Source organism: Podarcis pityusensis (genome assembly GCF_964106645.2).
Source record: "Podarcis pityusensis genome assembly, chromosome: 12".
Taxonomy (NCBI): Eukaryota; Metazoa; Chordata; class Lepidosauria; order Squamata; family Lacertidae; genus Podarcis; species Podarcis pityusensis.
The window spans coordinates 23,883,866-23,905,838 of NC_138037.1; the positions used below are offsets into that span (position 1 = coordinate 23,883,866).

Sequence of the window (21,973 nt, forward strand, 5' to 3'; positions counted from 1 at the left end):
TTGAGAGTCTGATTCAGAATATAGCAGCTTAATTTGTTTAATTGACTAGAAATTACTTAGAGAACAAACCCCAGGATTTTTTTGTTGGAATATCTTCAACTGATGCTGGTCTTCAACTGGTTGTTCAGGACCCTCTGCCAGTTTGCAGCCTGATCTAAGAGCATCAATACCACCCAAAATTGACACTGGCAGGGCTAGCAGTTGCAGGTGACTGGTGCTCATCACCACATCTTATGGAAAAGAATTCTAGAGTTCAAATCTACACTTTGTACTACTTTTGTGAAGTAGTCCTTTCTGTTGTCTGTCCCAAGTGTCCTGCCAATCAGAATCATTAGATGATCCGCGGTTGTAATGTCAGGAGAAAAACTCTCTCCTCCATCCCACTTTCTCCGCATCATGTTCAAATTTATACACTTCTATCATATCTCCTCTTACTTGCCTTTGTTCCAAATTAAACAGAGATTACACAGAGATGGTCAGGAATTGTTGCTGGCATCCACCTGTCTCAAGAGACAATGGCATGTGCTTCCAGGGGTGAAGTTAAACTGCTGAAGAATCACAGTGTCTGCTGTGGTTGCAGAGACCGGTAACTCATAACTGCCTCCTCCCACATAGCGGCACTGAAGTGTCCTCTCTGGGGCACAAGTCTTGGCAGTGGGCATGGAGGTCCTGGACTGCCCAGACGACAAGACCTCACTGATGTGGTCCAAAGAAAAGCAGAGCAATGCATTTGGCACCAGCTTGGCTGCAAGAGTGCTGGAAGGAGGCATACAAGGCACCATCCAAACACCTTAGAGACTCTGCTCTGGATTTGTGTAGGGTTTCTCCTTAGCCTTTTCTTCTCCTGAAGATGTCCCGCAAGGCAATGGGTACAGACTTTTTCTTGGAGTTTATTCCTGAAGCCTTTCTCACTAATTAGTATAGCCACAAGGCCGCAGAGGTTTAGGGTTGGCGTTTTCCTTCTCCTAAGTGGGCTACCTTCCCAGGTTGATGAGCCCCATCTGCCCCTTGCTCAAGATTAGGGATGATATAATATACAGTTCCCAGTCGGTTAGTAGTCTGGGATCCAATCAGAGCATGAAAGATTGCTAAAACATTCAGGGAAATGGGGGTTAACATTCTACTACATCTAGAATCAAAGGATTTGGGATCTACATAGTTAAGTGGGTACTGGTACATAACAAGTACTCTTTTGAGGTAATAAACTCTCACACATCTGTAATGTAAGCTTAGTCAAAATCAGACTGTCAAGAATATAACACTGCCAAAGAGAAACATTTCAAATATGACAAACTGCATAGTATGTTGAACTGCAAGGCCTTCCCTGTTCACTGATCAATGAAATGAGTTTGCTAGCACAAGAGACTCCTATCTGAACATGGATACTTCTTGGTTAAATTAAGAACCCCTATTTGGGAATAACACCTCTCTCTCTCTCTTCCCTAGACAAAACTACTATAAGTGAGAAAAGTGAAGAAACTAATTGGTGTAGGCCAGATAGTGGTGCCAGGGAACAGTTCAGGTGAAGAGCCAATAAAAGCTAAAAATAAGCCACGGGTTTTCACTTGACAGATGGTAGGGCAGTTTTATCTTTGTCCTGGCTCAGTAGCACAGGTAATATTTTAGCTGGTGAGATGGCAAAATGTACAAAATACAAGCCTAAACAAATGGCTTAAAAGCTGCATGATGCTTCAATTTTGTTCCCAGATGCATCAATTCCAGCATGATATAGGCCATGCCTCTTCACATCTATTCTGTTGCAAAATTTCCAATGAGCACGTCTGTTTTTCTAGCACTTTTCATTCCTGTACAAACCTATCTAGAGTTTAGTCTCTTCACTTTCTTTGAGGGGAAATATACATGCCCTGAGAGATTATTCTAGTAGTTACTGTAACTGAGACATGTCTGAAGAGAAAAGCCTTGGAGTCACAGCATGAGTTACCATCATTAAGACAAATGATCCCACCTTGATTGAGGGGAGCCAAGGAGTGTTAGGCCAGAATTTGGCATGGTATACACTGGCCTTGACTGGATCTCCAAATAAGCACTGCTGGTTTGCTATGTGATACATGGACTGCTACAAACCATGTGGAGTTGCTCAGGTACAATGTGATTTGTAAGAATGTACTGAATGAACACCCTCAAGATGTGGGAGGAGAAGAAATAGGGCCAATGATGTATGAATGAAAAACTGCAATTCTGTATTAATACAAAGACAAGGAAAGATTGTACCACTATGGGCACAAAATTCATCTTCCTCAAACTACCTTATATCATCTCAAGATCAAGTTTCTAAATCCCTGACTGACTAAAGTATGCTTGAAAATGTGTGCATAATGTTTGCTGAAATCTCAGACGTCAGAGAGGTTGCTGCATAAGAGTTTGGTGGTTGGAGACAGGATTTCAGTGTCCATTAGCAAAATAAATAAAGCTGGCCAGTAGTTAGAAGGACCAAAGATAGAGTTGAGGACCATAAGCAGGTGGCAGGCAGAAGGTTGAGAGGGAGAGACATGCTTGATTTCTGCTTGAATCCAAGCATGTGACTATGGGAAAAGCAAGACCTTCTGGGGTGTTAATGCTGTGAGCCCTTCTATCAAATGCTCAGGTTGTATATATGTAAATAAACCATATATCCTAAAGACACCACTGCCTCCACTGTACCTCATCCCAAGGAAACCAAACCCTGAGTAAATGCCTGGAATCTTGCACTGCTCAGAGACTGGGGTGGTGTGCAACAATATTTTACTGAATAATTCATCTTTATGTGAGACAGAATAAATATGGACCCTCGGAATCTCAGCTTTTGATTTTTAGTCTGAAATATATACAGCCCTAAATATGGTTTTAGATACCAAGAAGATATTAGTTAAGCATTACCGCTCATAAATTTGTTTTCCTAACCTGCAGGAAGCTGGCAGCTGCAATGGGCTGATGCTTCTAATTAAAGAATCTTTCATTGGCTTACATTTAGATGATTGTTAAATAATGCAGTTTACATGAAAGGCTGCTGCCTTATTTGACCTTTTTATACAATTAATTAGGAAACTAGTGTCTTCTACTATTTTCAGTAAAGTAAATTACTTTGGATCATCACCACAATTAAATGTAAGATCTCCTCTCCTTCAATGGCTACCTTAGCTTTTATGCTAGACATGAGAAATTAAAAAACAACCATTTTAGCAAAGAGCTGGATTATTTTCTGTTGAAGCAGCTTTCAATTTCACTGAGATAATTTAAAACATATTGGCTTGCATCCAAACTGCTATTTTAGGCAGACCCAAGGGCTTCTGCATGTCCTGTCAGATTTTTGACTGTTTCTTCTCTTGGAACAGCAGATTTCCATGGCATATCACAAAGGATATTTGAAGCTCTTGTCAGTTTCAAAAGTGTTTTGCCAAGCACCATGAGGGAGCTGCTGGAGAAACACAAGTCCAAAGCTCCCTTGGGCATCCATGTGGAACTAGTTGCACAGTTCTATGAGCCACTGTGCTTGATGTTCTAAGCCTGCTAGATTAACCAAAGCCATTGCTATGTAGTGGAACACTTCCAAGGCTCTGCAGAAACACACACAGCCCACGTCTCTAAACTATAGAATCGTTAAAGGACACAACTATCCTACTGGGGATCTATTAAATTTTAATTGCTAAGGGCTTGTGGATGCAAATTTGCTCATTTTGAACGGTGGGGGGAAAATAAAGGATAGGATAAAATGGGAATTAAAAGGAGAGATGCTTTGCTATTAGGTCAAGCACCAAGTATGAGGCAAGCCTTCTCCCAATCAGTGGCCTTCTGGCTGTGTGCTTACACTATGAGAGATGCTCTGGGTCTCCAATGGAAATGTTGAATTGTGAGTGGCTTTCCAGAGCCAACTGTTGCTGACAAGTATATTTGCAGCTGGGGAAACAGGCAGATGGGAGGGGCACAACAGGAGTTGGTCTGGTGGGTGAAAAGCAAGTGTCAATGCCCATGCTACCCTGCCTGTAATCTCTATTTTCTTTTGCCAGGTCTAGCTAGGCTCAAGAGGAAAACATCAAAGTATCTGCAGCCCTCATCATTCCAACCAGCAAAAGAGGAGTCATCTGCATTGTACCTTTCAGTAATCTTGGTTTATCCTTGGAAAAGAAGGTCATAAGTCCTTTTTTATGGTGCTGTGGATTTCAAAAGCAGGAACCTGGCAGCTAAACACCAGCTTTTTTGCACAGAAGAGTGTCTCTGCAGTATGTAAACTGATGCAAATAATTAAAAATTGAGACTTCTCCCACAAAGGCATTTCATACTTAATATCCAACCATTATGGAGATGTGACCCTGTAGCCATTTCCTGTCTGCTTCCAGCAATTGTATGCTGAAAACAAGCTTTGGACACTTAAATCTGCTACCTGTTGAAATGACTAGGAAAGAGGAACAGTCTAGTGCAGCCATCTCCTACTTTTAAAGTGGATCCAGATCAAGAACAGGGAACCTTTCCTTTTCAAACATTTGCAGCAGGCTACTAATACAGCAGGAAAAGGGTAGGGGACTATAGTGAATGTGAATCTTAAATCTGCCAATCTTTTCAAAGGAAAAATTGGCCGATATTGAAAATAATCTCCAAAATCCAACTGCAGTTCTTACTACTCTTTTACCTGAATTTTGAGACAGTCTATGAAAATCATACTTTTTACATTCTAAAAATATTCCCACTCATCCTTTTTTTTTTAGCACTGTCAGAAAACTCAAAAACACATTAGTGACACTTATTCAAAGCAATTCAGTTTTGTGTGCACTGGAAAGGTTTATTATTCCAGGTCAGCAAAGCTTTGACTGAGTTTTTAAACTGGGCAGTTTAAGAGTAGCATAAGATTTTCTTATGATAATTTACCTGCAATAAGACTAGAATTTCCATTTCTCATTCGTAGAAAATGTAACACAGCCAATGATAAAATCCTTTGCCCGTACTTTAAAGATCTCATTACTTTCCCAAAGGATTTTCTATTATTACTGATTTTCCATTATGACTGATAGCTATTTACCTCTTGTTTCTATTAACATTTTGGATTAATTTTGCTACCACTGCCTACAAGGAGTTGAAACAGATAGCCAATCACACTCAAGCCTCAGGGAGCTCCCATCAAAGTTGGAAGCTCAGTTCAGTACAGTGCATCAAATCCTTGGTCCAAAATCAGCTACTGACACAGATTATTACCAGCATGCATGTTATAGAAAGGTGAAAAGCTGTGATTTCAATAACTCCAGAGAAAGCCCAATGTATGGTCTGAAAGTGCAGCATAAACGCGATATAAAGTGAGGGTGGGCATGTTCTGTTCTGTGTCCCACCATTGATTCCATTACCCTTCATGAGTTAGAGAGTGAAGTTCTAAAGTAGGGAGCTTCTTGTGTTGATGGAGGCTCGCCACAAGATTCAGGACCTGGATCTTGCAGGATTCTATTTCTTGCAGAAAGTCTCAACGAGTATTGGAGCTCCCCCTGCAGAAATTTGCCCTCCAGCTTGTGGCCAGGGAGGGAGGTGGAAACTGTGGGTGAGGGGAAAGGAAAGTTAGCAGGCTTGTCCCTGCTCTCCCTCATCACATGTTGCATTTACACACTAGAATGGCTGAAGAAGATTTATGCTGTTTATATTATTTTTACTTTCACAAAGTAAGAATGTGGCTCCACAGCTGCATCTCCTGGTGACACCATACAACGTCACTATCCCCCCCCCCATCTCTCTCTCTCTCTCTCTCTCTCTCTCACACACACACACACACACACACACACAGCTCGGGAGAGGGAAAACAGCCCCCCCCCCAAAAAAAACTTGGGAAAAGCCTCTTTTTCTGAATCTAATTTCTCTGAATCATCAGTTCCCAGCACCTGGCATGCAGAATAATAGTGAGTGACATCAGAGAGGTGAGGAGGGATAGAGATGTCCCTCCATTCCACTGATGCCATCAGAGCATCAAGAAAGGGAGGCAGTAGGAGGGAACTTGAAAGAAGGGCTTAAATTTCTCTCCAACTAAGTCTGAAATCTGAATCAAATATGAACTTTGAGAGTATGTAATGCTTGTTCTACACCAAGGGAAATACTGCAAGACAGCCCACTTCTTGGTGGCGTCACATCCTGAACATTCAGTCTCAGAACTGACCCCCTATTCTAGATTTTGCTCTAATGTTTGTAATGGGAATCACATTCCACCAAACCTGATCAGGATATTTCAGAAGACTGTGTATTTTCAGCACCTGGATCTTGACCAATAAAGAGGCTATTTATATATTACCTCTTTTGGTTCCCGTCCCTTCCTTATGCTAGTTGAAAAAGGCAACAGCTGTGATGGCTGATGACACCTGGTAAGAAGCTACAGTGTCCAGGTGACAGATTCAGTACTACATTAATCCATTAACAGCTTTGTGGATTGTAGGAAATGTCTCCAGCTGGCGTTATGCCTGGATGCTCCACTAGCTGTAGGTCAGGCTATGGGGCTGCCCTTATATAGGCTAACTTTAGCTGGCTGATATGTCTTGCTCTCAAAAATGCCATTACGATTTTGCTCATTTATGTTTAGATGCAATTAATTGACTGTGACAGGCAACAGCAGTGAAAATCCCTACTGTTCCCATGTTATCATTATGGGATAGCTACCTGAATGTATAAATATCCAAAAACTATGTCCATGATTATAAAAATAAAATAATTTTACTGGTTGAGTTGCATATTGCGATTACAAGATACATGATTTCACTAAATTCAGAATGTAGTTTTGCTAGTAAAGGGAAGGGAATGCTACAAATTAATAAGCCTGGGATAAGAGTAAAGATCAATGTTAAAACAATGACATTTGTGTTTTCCCACTTCACACCCTTTGCAGCCAGTTTGGGTCTAGTTTTATTATGGACCAAAGCTCTTAATCTGAAGCACGGAGAATCAGATCATTTTTCAGTACATGTGGAAGCTGTAACAAAATGTATTAAAATCAGGGAATGAGGTTTTGAGCTCTATGCATTGAATTTTATGTGGGCTTGTCTTTTTGAATTATGCCTACATGTGGGCATCTGGGGGACTGGAGATAAAAGAGGTGCACTGTGAGTGAGAAGGGAAGGTGCCCTCTCCCTGCACCATCCAGTATAATCCAGTCTTCCCTCTTGGGTTTACCCATGTTTTGTTTTTATGACTTGGCAAATATAAATAGGGATTTTCTATGTGGTATCTTTTAGAATGTTTATGTAGGCCAGAGAGAAAGTACAGTAAAATACCATAAGCTTCACGCAAAAGCAGTATATTCTTGAACCCAAATGAAAGCACCAATGAAGTGGTATGTCAATCAAAATGGGGTCAAACATAGGGTAGCTGACAGTTGGAGACTTAAAGGAAACATCCCTTTGTGGCTTATTTCTCAACACAACTCCCCGATCTACTGTTGAAGCTATTTCTGAACACAACTCAACAACCTACTGTTGAAAATAGTAATTAAATTTGTATATATTTCATCGACTTAATGAGCGCCAGATGTTTGATCAAGAGAGCTGAGCTAAAAGCTGAGCAGAAGATAAAGGTCTTTACAAAAACAAAAAGTGCAGATTTGTTTTTCTCTAAGCAGCAATGGGATTATATAAATATAGTCATTTAAAATCTGTTGTTCTTTATATGAAATAAAAACATGATATAGACACGGTTGCCAAGTATATGACACTGCAAATGCCAAGTAGGAATGGAATGAGATGTTGAGTGACAGGGGATCTTGCCACTTGACTCAATTTTTATAAGTTCTAGAATGTTCTGGAAATGCAGTTTGCTCTCCATTTCTGTAATTTCCCACAACCCTGCTAGTTCCACTCTCACCTTCCCTAAACCTGAAAAGCCTTACTTTGGGGACTGAAGACAGAGCTAACATGAGGGGGCAGGCTGGCAATGTCCAGACAGGAAAGGTCCCACAATGCCTCTGTTTAGCTAAAAATACTGCACAAAGCAAAAGCGGGTTGGGGGGGGGGGGTTAGTTTTCTAACTATAAGTCTGATGATCCCAGCAGGAAAGAAGCCACTCCACATATCATTTACAGCTAAGAAAAAGTCTTACAGGTCTTTCTTATATACAAATGCCCCTTCAGCTGTCTGTTGCTCCTTTCTTTTAAGGCAAACATTTCCCACCCTAAGACTGCACCAGGGAATGACATCATGGCGTAGCAGGCCGGCCCACCCATGAGGCAGACTGAAGCAGTTGCTGCAATCCCATGAGCGGCGAACCCTTCCCACTGCCAGAGCTGTGTGGCTGCTGCTACAGCCTCTGGAAAAATCTTTAAAAGCTCACGTGAGGCTTTGGCGGCAGCGGCAGCACCTTCCCATTTCGCCTCAGGTGGTAAAACAGGATGGGCCACCCCCTGTGATGCAGCGTAACTCCCATGAGGCACTGTGTCCTTCATTTGAGGGGGACACTGGCAGGTTGTTGAGGGTAGCCTAGCCGACGCTTGAAGCAGCTTGTGAATCTTTTATTCTTTTAAGAAACAAACCCAAATCCGAAGAAGATTGGAAAAAGTTTAAGACTATTTATAGAAATATTGTAAAAATAATGAATGTTAGAAAAATGTTGGAATGAAGTTATATGGCTTTAGTAGAAATGTTATAAGGAATCAAGTATAAATAGATTAATAGAGTATTAAAGGTAAAAATAAGGTTAGAATATGTTAAGATAATTATAGGATAGAAAACAGAGGAAGATGGAAAGGAATTGCTGAAACAATTAACAGAAGTGGAATACAAAAAGGGAGGTGTGAGGAGGTCGTGGAAATAAGGGAATGAAAGATAAGATATTGAAATTGTTTTGTGTTTTAAATGGTTTGTGTTTTGTTTTGTTTTGTTAGTTTTATGTTTTTGGGGGGTTTTTTGTTTTGTTGTGTTTAAACGGTTGGAAAATTAATAAATATTATTTTTTTTAAAAAAAGAAAGAAACAAACAAACCCAAATCCTTGGCCACCTTGGTCCAAATGCTCTGAGATTTTCACCCCTTCTCCCACAAGAGCTGAAAAAAGTTTGGAGCAAATGCCTCAGCAAAGCACTCCATTTAATAGTATAGGCAGCTTCTCCAGGGCATATAGCAAAAGCTTTATCTTCATGGCAATAGCTGCTTCTTATAAACATTAATTTCCCAAAGTCCAACACCTTCATGCATCGTTAGATATTTATATCACACTGAGCTTATTAAGTACAAAGTAAGTAGTTTACTGTTATTCATGTCTAAAGTAGTTAAGCAAAAAGAGTGGTTCCACATAAAGTTTTAATTCTGAATATCTTTCTGAGCAAATTTATTCATTTTGATTTTTCTGCACATGGCCATCACTGCCAAAGCACACTAATTTTGAAAACACATCAATAATCAGAACAGACATTTATCACCTAGCTATTTGATTTATGGACTTGAGAGCTTCTGGGAGCAGTATACACTTCTCATAATGATCCATTAAATTGAGTAGCTAGCTGAAGATTGGTCAGTGATTGTTAGACATTTGTGCTAATTTGGGCAGCCGCGGGGGGGGGGGGGTATACTTCCATTGTTTTGATATTTCTGATAGCTTATCACCAGGGCACTAAATATTGAAATTTCCATTTATCTTCAGGCATCTGAATTACTTTCAGCATAACTGGGCAAGGTTGACAGTAATTTGTTGCAGATAATTTTCAAGCACAAAAAAAATCAGTATACATTTTGGTGAAGATAGCAAGGTTTGGAATTTCACAAATGGCAGGCGATTGTTCTACGATAAATATGTAGTACATGCAAAGCCTGGAGTGAGGCAGATTGTGTCAATGGGACTCCAATCATGTGCCTAACAAAATGACCATTGGGAAACTTTACAGTGAGCATACTGGAAAATAATGATTCCACATTGGATGTAAGATTACTAATAGTGTGTTTATTTATACTAGACTAATAGGCTTGGAGCCTAAGTTAAATTAACTTAAGGAAGCTATGGATGAATGCACAGGGGCTTCTGGGGCAGAGGGGGTGGGAAACGATCCTTCCATAAATGTCCATAACTTATCTTAGGTTCTGATCCCAATTCTGGGAACCCCCACCTCCAGCATCCTATTCCACATTTTTGGAGGGTGGGGAGGGCAATCAGGTAACTGGAGGAAATAGAAAAGGGTATATTTTCCTTCTGTAAACTTCAGCTAACTTATCTTAGGATGGAAGTCATGGTTTGATTTGCCTTATAAATGCACCATTTCCTACCATATACGCACTTTCCATCTGTTGCCATTGTGCGGTGTGCCTTTGAAGCACTTGCAAAGCTCTGGCAGTGCAGCTTTCCCTGGAGTGTCCCATTCAGACTATTCTGTATTTGCATCATAACAGAACCTGTGCACAAACAATAGTGGCCAAGGATAATAGTCAAGCAGCTAACCATGCCATTGGTTTTAATGTTTGTTTGATTGTTTTTAGAAAGTCAGGTGACACCTTTCCACCTGTCCTGCCAAGAATCACGATTGAATAATGCTTTCATCCATGTGGAATAGCGAAGGTAAAATGTCATTTTTAAAGACAAGAGTGGCAGAGTGCTGGGGGAGAAGGAAATGCAGAAATAAAATGACACAGGTGTGTCTTTTATGTTTTCATTCTATTTATGTTGGCTGCTGAACATTTTCTGATGACAGATGCCACCATTTCAGAACTGCACGGTTACATATTGCTCTCAGTCGACAGGGGACCATATACAAAGCTAACATTTTGCTAACATGAAAAGTATCAAAAAAAGTGACAGTTGTCTGTTGTTTGAAGGGAAACTGTTGCATGGAGAAAGTAAAGAGAAAAGGATGCAGATAGGAAAAGCTCTCTTAATGAACAATTTCTTCATAATGAACAGAAGATAGAGGTTATGTAAAAGGGTATTTCTTCTTTTGCATTTCATTTTACTCTGCCTCACTTTATGGTAGGACAATACCATTTTAAAAAACTAATAGCATGTCACACATAGGGCATGTTGAATTTTTCAATTTTCAAATTCCAAAAATGAGGGATGCTAAAAAGTTGTAATATGACTCGAGAATTCAAAATCTATTTGGGCTAAGTTAATAAAAGACAGGAGTGCCTGGCGTGCTCTGGTCCATGGGGTCACGAAGAGTCGGACACGACTAAACAAATATAATTCAGTTTTGCTTTGTTAGTAAAATGTGTGTAAATTTGCATAGAAATCACGAAAAAGATTACCAAGTACTTGCACTTACATTAAATATTATTATTTAGCATTACTGACATTTTCAGAAGGTAAAATTAAAATTCTTTGGTTTTCCGAAAGCAGTTTATGTGCTTCTTCATCAAATGCAGACTTATGAAGCTAAATGTTGTCCAATGACAAAAACAACAGCAAATTTGAATTCCTCAAACCCAAAAACCTATTTTTAGGACCTCTCACTGAAGAAATTTGCAAAAATTGAGTTTCACTCCCTAAAATGACATGCCATGGTGTTAAAGGGTGCTTTCAAAGCAGCCGGGTGCAATGCAAGTTAAAAGTAAACCATGACACAATGTGGAATTAAAATGCTGCCAGACATTCATTGAGAAGAAGTAAGCTATGCAGTCACGATTCTGCATACTCTGTGCTAAATTATAATCATAATTCTTCTTCATTAAGGTAAACAAAATCCTCTGCTAAGAAACTATGACTTTTCTGGGTGCATACTATTTTGCAAATTCACTCAAGGAATGAACAGATTTTCTCCATTTCATTCCTTTCTCATTCTGTTAATTTGATCTGCCCTATATGCCACCTCTTTTAAATTAGGGTTTCTAAAATCAGTTCCAGACTCAGAGCATGCACACTTTGCGGCAACATGCAGTTGCTTCAATTCACTCCTATCTTTTCCCCACCCCCTCTATTTTACCAACAAATGTTCATGGTTTGTTTTTTTACAAACTAAACAGTAGGTTTGGTGACTAGTAGCCCCTCTGTTAAGAAGCTTTCGTGTCACTTTGACAAAGAGAGTGGAAGAATCAATTATTTGACAGACAATGGAGAAGTGAAACTATTACCTTAATGAGAACCTGGATGTGTCCTGTTGCTTTTGAAGACATGTAGTACCAGAAACTCAGCATGCAAGTGGTGCTAGACTCTGCCCATCTGGAGCTCTTGAGAAGTGCTTTTTCACCTCTTACTCCTAGTGACATCGCTTCAAGATAGAGGAATTGTCCTGGAATCAGAAATGATGCAGGATGTGAAAACGGCAACAATAATAAACCAGCCTGGGGGGGCGGGGAAAGAGAAATGAAAAAGTACCACTACAGAGTTTGTTGTACTAAGGAAAACTCTCTTAGCCACCTCTTATCACACAGAATATTTTTGGATGAAGAGGTCTGTGGAATGGTTAGAAAACAAGTTGTTGTTTAAGTGTTGTTTTTAAGTAGTCATCTATGCAGTCACATAGCAGACGCTGTACTGTGTTCCACCCATGCCCATATGTAGGTGTAAGAACCACTTCCAGCACTGAACAGCTTCCATTATAGCCTCTTTATTGCTGAAAACCCTTATATGAAACTCTTACACCTGGCACGTATTTGGTAGCAGACATTCCACTAGGGACAACTTGGCTGCAACCCCAATAATTTATTCTTTGCCCAGACCAGCTTGACTTGGTTTCCCTAACCTTCTTCTTACACAGGACAGCTTAAGGTCCAAAATAGTTTACTTCAGGCTTCAGTAATACAGTTCTGGATACAGCTTGTAGGCTTTGCAGACACAGATATACAAGTGGAAAGTATTTATATTGCTCCAGCAATTCCAAGGCACAACGGACAGACTCACTGACTGACTAACGAGCTGATATGCCTTAATCACTTATATAGACAGCACTGGGCTGTTGTCATAGCAACTGGTTTGGCTGATTCTGCATCTGATGGCTTTTCTCCTACATGGGGTGATTTGTGACCATGGAAGGAAATCAAACCCTTCCTCCATGCCTAGTTCCTCTAACATAATCACTCTTCTGATCCCCATACCAATTGTAATCAAGCATTTGTACATGTACAAATGTATACTCTTCCCATGACCACGTGGGTACCCCAACTTCCTTTGCTTTTCATTTGCTGGATTCTAGACTGCGACTTCCTTGGGAAAGAGATCTGTCCCTCTGTTCTTTGTAAAGCTTTGTGCATGCTGATGGTGGCATACAATTCAACATATATTTTTGTATGGGCATAAAAGCTCATAATGGAGAAGATCCCTCATACCCCCCACAATGTGAATCTCACTTTGACATTCATTGGTTGTTTTAAGTTTGCAACAATATTGTTGGGAAATGAATGCTGCCATGCCAACTCCAGGGGGAAGATCTAATCATCATTAAACACTGCAAAGAAAAGGTCACTTCTGACACTATAGGCATATTGTGTATTATCACAGCCATGGAAATAATGATGCTGAGGAACTGAGGGTTCAAACAAATAGCATGAAATATGACTTGAAAAGAAAATCATTTGCAAAAATGTTTCAGGTGCCAGCTGAAACATTTATTACAAACAGAGTTCCTTTATGGAGCAAGAGGTACAATTATATTGATGTTTCTTTGCTTAGCCACAGGAAAGTACATAATATGAAAAAGGCATAGTAAATACCAGGTTAGGCAACGCTTTCAGCAATAAAGACTCTGAAGGTGATTTTTGCCCACATATGATCAAATCACTCTTCTAAACATGACGGCTAGAAACTTAACATAAAAATGGAAAGCTGGAATTGTTAGAAGCAGATAAGCCACACAGAACAATGCTAGAAGCCACTTGTCTCCTATGGACATTCCCAGCTCTTCTGTTTGCATCTCTTTCCTTTTGGATTACATATACAGGCTACGGTTTCAGCACCTGGGCCTTTGCTTCTGCTGCTAGCTCACCCCTTAATTTTTTATGGAGCGATTACCCAGCTTCAGCTGGCAACTTAGATTGCTCACAGAGGTGTTGTGACAAAGGCTTGAATATTTAGTCTTGACCCTGCGGAATTATTCACTCAGTGAAATGTCTGATTGGTGACTGGCTCGGCTTGTAACCTGGTACCGATGTGATATGGCTTCTCTTTGCCACCTGAGAAACAAGTGTGCAACTTCCCTGCACTCTGAGAAAGCAACAATTAAGAAGAGGCTGCTTTGCAAAACTGCATTATAGAACAGTATTCAGCATTAGGGATTTAACCAATTTAGATATTCATAACAGGACTCTAATTAGATTTAGAACTTGCCCTGTGTTGCATGGGATGGGATGATAAGCTTTGTGAATGCAGATAAATTCCCTGTGCTGAAGTGGCAATGTACCTTTCCCGTTTCCAAGTGTGTGGTCTTTTGGAGGCCTGAGGCTTTGAGGTGAGCTGGTTCCTACAACCCAGTCGAAGTTATCCGCTAGGGAATTCTGCCAACCACATAAACCATTTTCAAAAGTGCAGGAGGTCCCACATTCTCTCTCATCAGTATTATCTCCACAGTCATCCTCAAAATTGCAGCTTTGTTCTGGTCTATAACACTTGCCATTGAGACATTCCAAATAACCATGTGAGCAAGAGCCTGGAAAAAATATACACACAACAGAAAGAGAAGAAGAGAGAAGGATTTTGATGACAATGTATTCCATTGTTTCTAGCCTGACTTAATTGCTGGCGTTTTCTTTTACTGCAGAGTGAGGCGTTGAACCACATCAGTGATTTACAAAGTGCATGACAGGAAGTTCTGGATTACTCAATGAAGTGATCAGTAATGATAGTCAAGCTTTTTTGAATTATGGCTTACTACCACCACTGATTCAACCTTCCTCGCAGGGAGGGTTAAATAAATGTGCTCTATGGGTGTGATCAGTTCACACATAAACCTGAGGTTCAAAATGCTGACTAACAACCAGAATGGACTGAATGGTCCGCTGTATTCAGGAGTTCATTGACAGACATGTAGATGCTATTTAGCATGAAGTTTGAAAACCATTATCACATTTGAAATTTTTTGAATGCCATTTTTAGCAGAAATGAATTAAGGTAAGAGGAGGGAGGCAGAACAATCATACTTTAACTCTTTCTGAAATCGTTTAGCTGGAAGATAGTCCTTTTGGAGTATCTGGAGCTCAGACTAAGCTACAAAAAAGAAGAAGAAGAAATATACCTTGCCAAAGAAGTCTCCATGAAAATGTAAGTGAATGGCACGTGCCGGGGGGGGGGGCGATTCAGGACTAACGTTACACATTCATAGGCACACTGAGCAAAATGAAACTACATAAACTATTTATGCACGTGCTTGCACTCTCTGGTGGAGTTCTAAACCTACCGATCAAGACGAAAAGCCTTTTAAAACCACATACACTGAATTCAAGCGAACATGTGAGGACTGGGATGCTGCTGCTTTGTTTCATTTTTAAAGGGAAAATGAAAGAAACTAACTGTCACAGAGATATGCACACCAGGTAATAAGGAGAGCCAACCAAGGATAAGGAAAGCCACAACAACTTCTTTTAAAGATAGTACAAAATAATTTTAATAACTAGTTTTAAAAATTGCACTCTACGCTGCAACACACTGGCCCCAAACTAGACAGAACTAGGCAATTAAGAGAACAATCCTGTACCCACTTTTTTGAGAATAAGCTCTGCTGAGTTCAGAAGGACTGACGTCTGGGTAGATATATACAGAATGTTGTTTTCAGTGTTTCCGCACTAATAAGAACTGAATGGGCATAATCCAAAGAAAGCTGAGTTCTTTTAAACCCTATTGATGCCATAGAACCATAGGGTTAGAAGGAACCCTGAGGGTCATCGAGTTCAAACCCCTGCAATGCAGGAATCTCAACATGTGGTTCCCCCATCCAGTTTGAAACCATACTGGACCCTGCTTAGCTTTGCAAATGTGTTAGCAGTTTTATTGCTGCACCGCTAGGAGGGTGCAGGTGGAACAATTTCCATTGAAATACATGGGCTGTACAACATAATCCTATGAATGTTTACTTGGAGGTATATGCCACTGTATCCAATAGGACTCATTCCTGAGAAAGTGTGTTTAGGTTGCAGCCTTGCAGTGCAATTCTACAGCATTGCTTGCTTCAAAATATTCACAGTATTAGGTAAAGAGGTAAAGGTACCCTGCCCGTACGGGCCAGTCTTGCCAGACTCTAGGGTTGTGCGCTCATCTCACTCTATAGGCCGGGAGCCAGCGCTGTCCCCGCAGACACTTCCGGGTCACGTGGCCAGCGTGACAAGCTGCATCTGGCGAGCCAGCGCAGCACACGGAACGCCGTTTACCTTCCCGCTGGTAAGCGGTCCCTATTTATCTACTTGCACCCGGGGGTGCTTTCGAACTGCTAGGTTGGCAGGCACTGGGACCGAACGATGGGAGCGCACCCCGCCGCGGGGATTCGAACCGCTGACCATGCGATCGGCAAGTCCTAGGCGCTGAGGTTTTACCCACAGCACCACCCGCGTCCGTTATTCACAGTATTATCTGTTGGTAAAACAGAAGTCATAAAAGTGGTCTGGCTAGTTAATGGACAGGAGAGACTCCTTTGAAAGGGGTCAATATGTTTTTCCACATCAATGATCTACAGAAGCTGTTAGCAAGTGGACTTTTTGTTGTTACAGGGCAGGCACATTGACCATAATAGACTCCAAGGAGATGTTAGTGTCTCTAAGATAAAATCCATGAACTGAGGAGGATTTACAACAAATAATGATAATGACTACACAGAAACTTTTAGAATCAATGAAGTAAAAAAACTACACACAAAACTTTTTGAAAATGAGAATGTTTTATATCATGGTGCTGGACAGAGTTTGCTTGGCCACATGGTATTCATGTCTTGGCAACATCCATAGTAGACTACTGCAATTGGCTATACTTGGGGGTGCCTTGGAAGAATACTTGGAAGCAAAGTAAGAGCCAGACTTCAGACTTCAGCATATGGCACTGATGGACTCCCCAAAACATATTCCTTACATCCCCAATGCAACCACACAGATTTTATCATCTTCTGTTGCTGCTGTCACAGTAACAACACCACTCCCCACCAGGCCTCCTACTGCCAGATCTTAGGAAGATGGTGACCAGAGACAGAGTCTTTTCTGACATGGTGACCTAGCTTTGGGACTCTGCATCCCCAATTATTCACCCAGTGTCTACTTCAAGCACCATGTTAAAAAAGAGTTTGCATGCACTGCAAAGTCTTCAAAAGGCACAGTGATTTTGTTGCTTTATGGTCACTAGTTTTACTGTTTGACTCCCTCTGCTGTTGTGTTATTCAGTTTCTATTGTTTACTGGTTGCAATGTTTTAATTGCAGCTTTAATATTATTGCAAGTCACCATGTTGCCCAGCAGTAATTGATGTAAGATATTAAGCATCACAGTGATTTCTTAAATTACAGTAATGCTACTCAGTGTTTGCACACTGCTCAATTTTTGAAACAGAACGGGCATAAAGGAAGAAGTATACTTCATGTGCACACATCTACATGTGGGGATCACAAACTTCCTACCAATGAGGGGAATTTGTAGCGGTAAATTCTTATATTCTTTTTATAGTAGTGGAGGCAGACCAAACTGCTAGAGTTTGTATCTCCAAAGATGGGGCGTCAACCACTATACAGGCAACTCCCCACTTATGCGGGGGTTACGTTCCAGGGCCATGACACCTAAGTGAAATGTGCATAAGTGGGGATACCCTTACATAAGTGGGGAGTCCTCATGGGAAACCCTCCCCAAAGCCTGAAGAGGATGTCCTCTTCAGACTCTGGGAAGCATCTCCTTGTGAGCCAGAGGGACAGCAGAACTTTGCTGAGGCTGCTCATCCTCCCTGTCTAACAGCTGACATGTAGGGAAGCGCAGCAGCAGTTGCTACCCTGTACATTAGCTGAGCAGCCTCACTAAAGTCCCTCTGTTCCTCTGGCTCTGGGTTCCACATCCGGGTACCCTGCTCTCAGCCTCCATGCATTTAAAGTTCCTGTTTGCAGAGACTATCCAAATACAGCCAGATACACCTAGGTCCAATACATGTGGTTCAGAACCCTGAAAAATAAGTTCATGCATACAATAGCCTGTACCAAAAACAGGACCCTTGAATAGAAGGAGGTCAAGGGGGGGGGGGACTTGTTCTGTTCTCATTGCACTTTTATTTGTGTCCAGATTAATGACTGAAGAGGGCTACAGCCATCTCAAGCAATGCAGGAAAAGTCTTCTCTCTCCTGAAAATGATAGCAGTAGCCAACACCTTTGTGAATGAACACACAGACATAAGACAAAATGAAGAGAGTGGCAAACAAAGACCAAAACCATAAATTTTAAAATATATATTTCAGCTCATTTTTATACTATGTTCTTCTTTCTTTACAAGATGAATCACTTTACTTCCCATTCAACAAATGAAAGATAGGCAATAAGCTGTCTATGGCAAAAGGTGATTGCTTGTGAGGTAATAATAGCTACTGCAGTCACGTGTAAGCATTCCCTGTGAGTGGCGGAGCTTCATGCTCCAGCACCAGGGGGTGGAGAGCAGGTGGGGGCATGGCTGGCGTGCATCCCGGAGGCGTGGCGTGCCACCCGTAGGGGCATGGCACGCATCCTGGGGGCATGGCACCCAGCATGGGCGGGGGGCAGGCGCGATTACACCCCATCGAGATTGCGCTGCTGGGGGCAGTGCGTTCCCCCCGCCCCCCTCTTCCTCCACCAGTGCCCTGTGAAACTGGCTATTAGTAACAGCTAATAATAGTTTCATTGTTGAAAGGTAGCAGAAGTCATCAATAGCCATTCCCAGCTGTAAAAAATGTTTCTAAGACACATGATGGCCCACATGATGCAAGAATCATTGGAGCAGAATAGACCATGCCAGCCACACAGGCAGAACCAACCTTCTCCTACCTTTTGTAGGTAGGAAGAAAGTTATATTACCAGCCTATTCCTTCAGTAATTTTACTTTACCTACCAAACCACTCAAGCTACAAGAGTAAACCTTGGGATTAATCCAGATTTAAGAATTACTAAATGGGTGTAATCTGTTTTCACCATCTGAGATAAAATTCTAATCAGTGGTTTAGAGAACAAAATTTGGGGTTGTATTCTGCTGTACTTGAATTGGTGGGTTGAAACCAAACACCGGATTGTGGACTAGTCTAAAATGACTCATGAAAAGGAGCAGCATTGTAAAATCAGTTTCACTTAGTAGGAAAGCAGGGTTCTTTGAAACTATTCAGCACTGGGATGGAAGATTCATTGAAAATGGCATGAGCACAAACAGAGTCTGTCCCTGTATTGCATCGTATGGTTGTAAACACAACTATCAGAATTTCAAATAAGGCATTTTGCTAATGGTGTCCACAGCAGGACTTGCAGATCATTTCTGTCTTGTAGAATGAAATTTACTGCTAACATTTGCACAGCAACATTTCGACTTCTATAGCTGGCAGTCTTTTCCCCCCTTTGACAAAACATGTATATTATAGTTAGTATGTATTGAGAGGCTTCAAGATAACTATACCAAGGCAAATGGGATGAATAGCATTATAAACCCTCAGTTTACACTGATATTTGTGAAGTGGAAACAATAACAAGGTCACTGATAGAGGTTATCAGGAGAAGTGGAAATATAAGTACAAATATTTAAGCTTGCACAGAAGAGTCATGTTTTTCACAAGGTGAAAGGTCTTCTCATGTAAACTCTGACAAATCTGGATATTGTAAGTTATAGATAAAGAGATTGGGGGCAGGTGGACAAAAAATGCTTTTGAAGAGTTTTCTACTCTCGCATTAAATTCTATTCATCCCACAATCTTTATTCCTAGAAGTGAACTGGGTCATATATTCTGTCTTGCAGCTCCGTCCTGAACAGACACAGCATGCTAAAGTATGTTCTCTTAGCAATACATGCCTGTTTGTTCAGAGAATACACCTAAAAAGTTCTGCTTCCCCTCATTATTTCTCACCAAGAATCTGACCCAGCATCCATGAGTTTTGTTGCAGTTGTCAATAAGCTAGCATTCATTGAGCATCCAGCCTGGGTCTAATTCTATTATTCTGATTCATCTTCCCTCTCCCTATATTACAAAATAAACACATAGATAAAATAAAATCACTTGATCCAGTGTCCATGTCTGTTTTATAACAGTGTAAACAAAACAGTTGTGTGACTATCCAAGCACGATTTTTATCTGCTGTTATTACTGTTGGCTTGCTTTAGTGTATTGTATTTTAACTTTTGCCAGTAAGGACAATTTGCTAGTTGGCCAATTGCCATGGAGATGGCAAAAGGCTGCAGTTGGGAAGAGGTGGCATAATAGGGTATTTGAAAACACACCACATCCTTCAGAAAGTATGGCTGCCAATTCTGCTAGAGGAGAATCCCTAAGACACAGAGAAAGCAGCAAACTAAGCCAACCTGTGTGAAGAAGGTGATAAAGATTTGCATCGAACAAGCTTCCAAGAGAGAATCCATGGACATGAGAGAACAGAGATGGAGTTCCTACTGAAGGCAGAAGGTAGCAGGAAGCTTGGAGGTTGTTGTGTCAGCTAACCGACGTATTTCAGGAAGCTTGGGAGCAGGGATGGGACCACTGCTGGGATCTGATGGTGTTAGCCTGGCTGATATTATTTTTATGGTGTGTATTTTTAATTAAAAAAAAATACTGTTCTGTCAGTTGTAGATTTTTCAAATGTCTAATTTACATGTGACTTGAGGGATGTGATTTTGATGGTGCTGTTTGGTGCCGTTTTGCTAATAATTTTCTGACTGTGAGCCAGTTTGGGAGGACATTTAGTTCTGAAAAACAGCATCTAAGCTGAAAATAGATAGATGATAGATAGATAGATGATAGATGATTGTGATGGGACGATGAGCTGCTTGTGTGTAAAATCCTAGTCCCTCAGAGTTTGGTCAAGTTTGCAAACCTCTGTCTGTAACGGAGCCCCTTAAACATGGCTCCATCAGTCGCTGGCAGATTCCGACAGTGATTGCTTTCGGAATCGCTTCCAACATAAAAGCTCCTTAACGGAAACACGTCTTCTGGACTCTCTGCGTGACAGTTTCCGGCGAGGAGTGGGTGTCCCTACAGGAGGTCCTGAAACCTCCCCACTGTTTTCGCTGGAAGTGTCTCTGAGCCATCCCTCCAGCTCCCTTTCCCTCAGCCCAGCTCCTCTCCCCCTACTGGTTCCCTCTTCAGCTGCTGAGTCTCTCCCAACCTGTGTGAGCCCTTTCACTTCCCTTCCTTCCGATGGCAGTTCCCTGACATCCACCTCCCCTCCAGGGCCCCCTTCATCCCCTCTCGCCCCCTCCTCTACGGGCGGTGAGGAGGCAAAACCCCGGAATGAACTTCCTTCATCTTCCGATGTCCCGAACACTTCTCTCCACCTGTTGCGGTTCCTGGTCTCGAAGTACTCCTCCTCCTCAGAGTCCATCTCCCCTTCCCCTTCCGATTCCGAGAATCCTTCCAACTCCTCCTCCTCATCGGTGGTCCCAAAGTATTCCCTCCGGAACCTCTCCACAGGCTGAGGTTTCCTTGGGAACCTTTGATGGAACGTTTCTATCAATACCTCGTCATTGATATCTTCTGCCATTACCCAAGTGTTTTCTGACTCCGGTTCTCGTTCCCACGCTACCAAATACTCCACCTGATCCCCCTTCCATCTGGCGTCGAGGATTTCTGCCACATGGCTGCTGCATTCCCTTTCTTCTATGACCGGTCCCCGAGTGGCCATCCCTTCTCGTCCCCCCTCATACGGTGACAGTAACGACCTGTGAAATACTGGGTGCAGTTTCATGTGGTTGGGTAACCGGAGCCTGAAAGCCACTGGGTTGACCTGTTGAATGACCTCAAAGGGACCCAATCTCCTGGGTCTTAATTTCTTACAACCTCCTTTGAACGGCAACCCTTGGGTTGACAGCCACACCCTATCTCCCACCCTTATGGTTTCACCTTCCCTTCGGTTCTTGTCTGCCTGCCTCTTGTATTCTTCCTTCGCCCTTTCTAAGTTGAGTTGGAGCTGACGATGGATTGCTTCCATTTCTTCTACAA

The 21,973-nt window shown here is 41.5% G+C and overlaps 1 protein-coding gene across 2 annotated transcripts in view; it reads right to left on the reverse strand.

Annotated features, from left to right (window-relative positions):
- Positions 1-21,973, reverse strand: part of MALRD1 (MAM and LDL receptor class A domain containing 1) — a 228,651-nt gene that overhangs the window by 107,043 nt on the left and 99,635 nt on the right. For both annotated transcript variants that reach the window (XM_080974345.1, XM_080974346.1), the window contains 2 exons: positions 14,262-14,507; positions 11,998-12,155 (listed from right to left, as the gene is read on the reverse strand). In XM_080974345.1, coding sequence (XP_080830471.1) covers positions 11,998-12,155; positions 14,262-14,507 — 404 coding nt within the window. The remainder of the gene's footprint in view (positions 1-11,997; positions 12,156-14,261; positions 14,508-21,973) is intronic.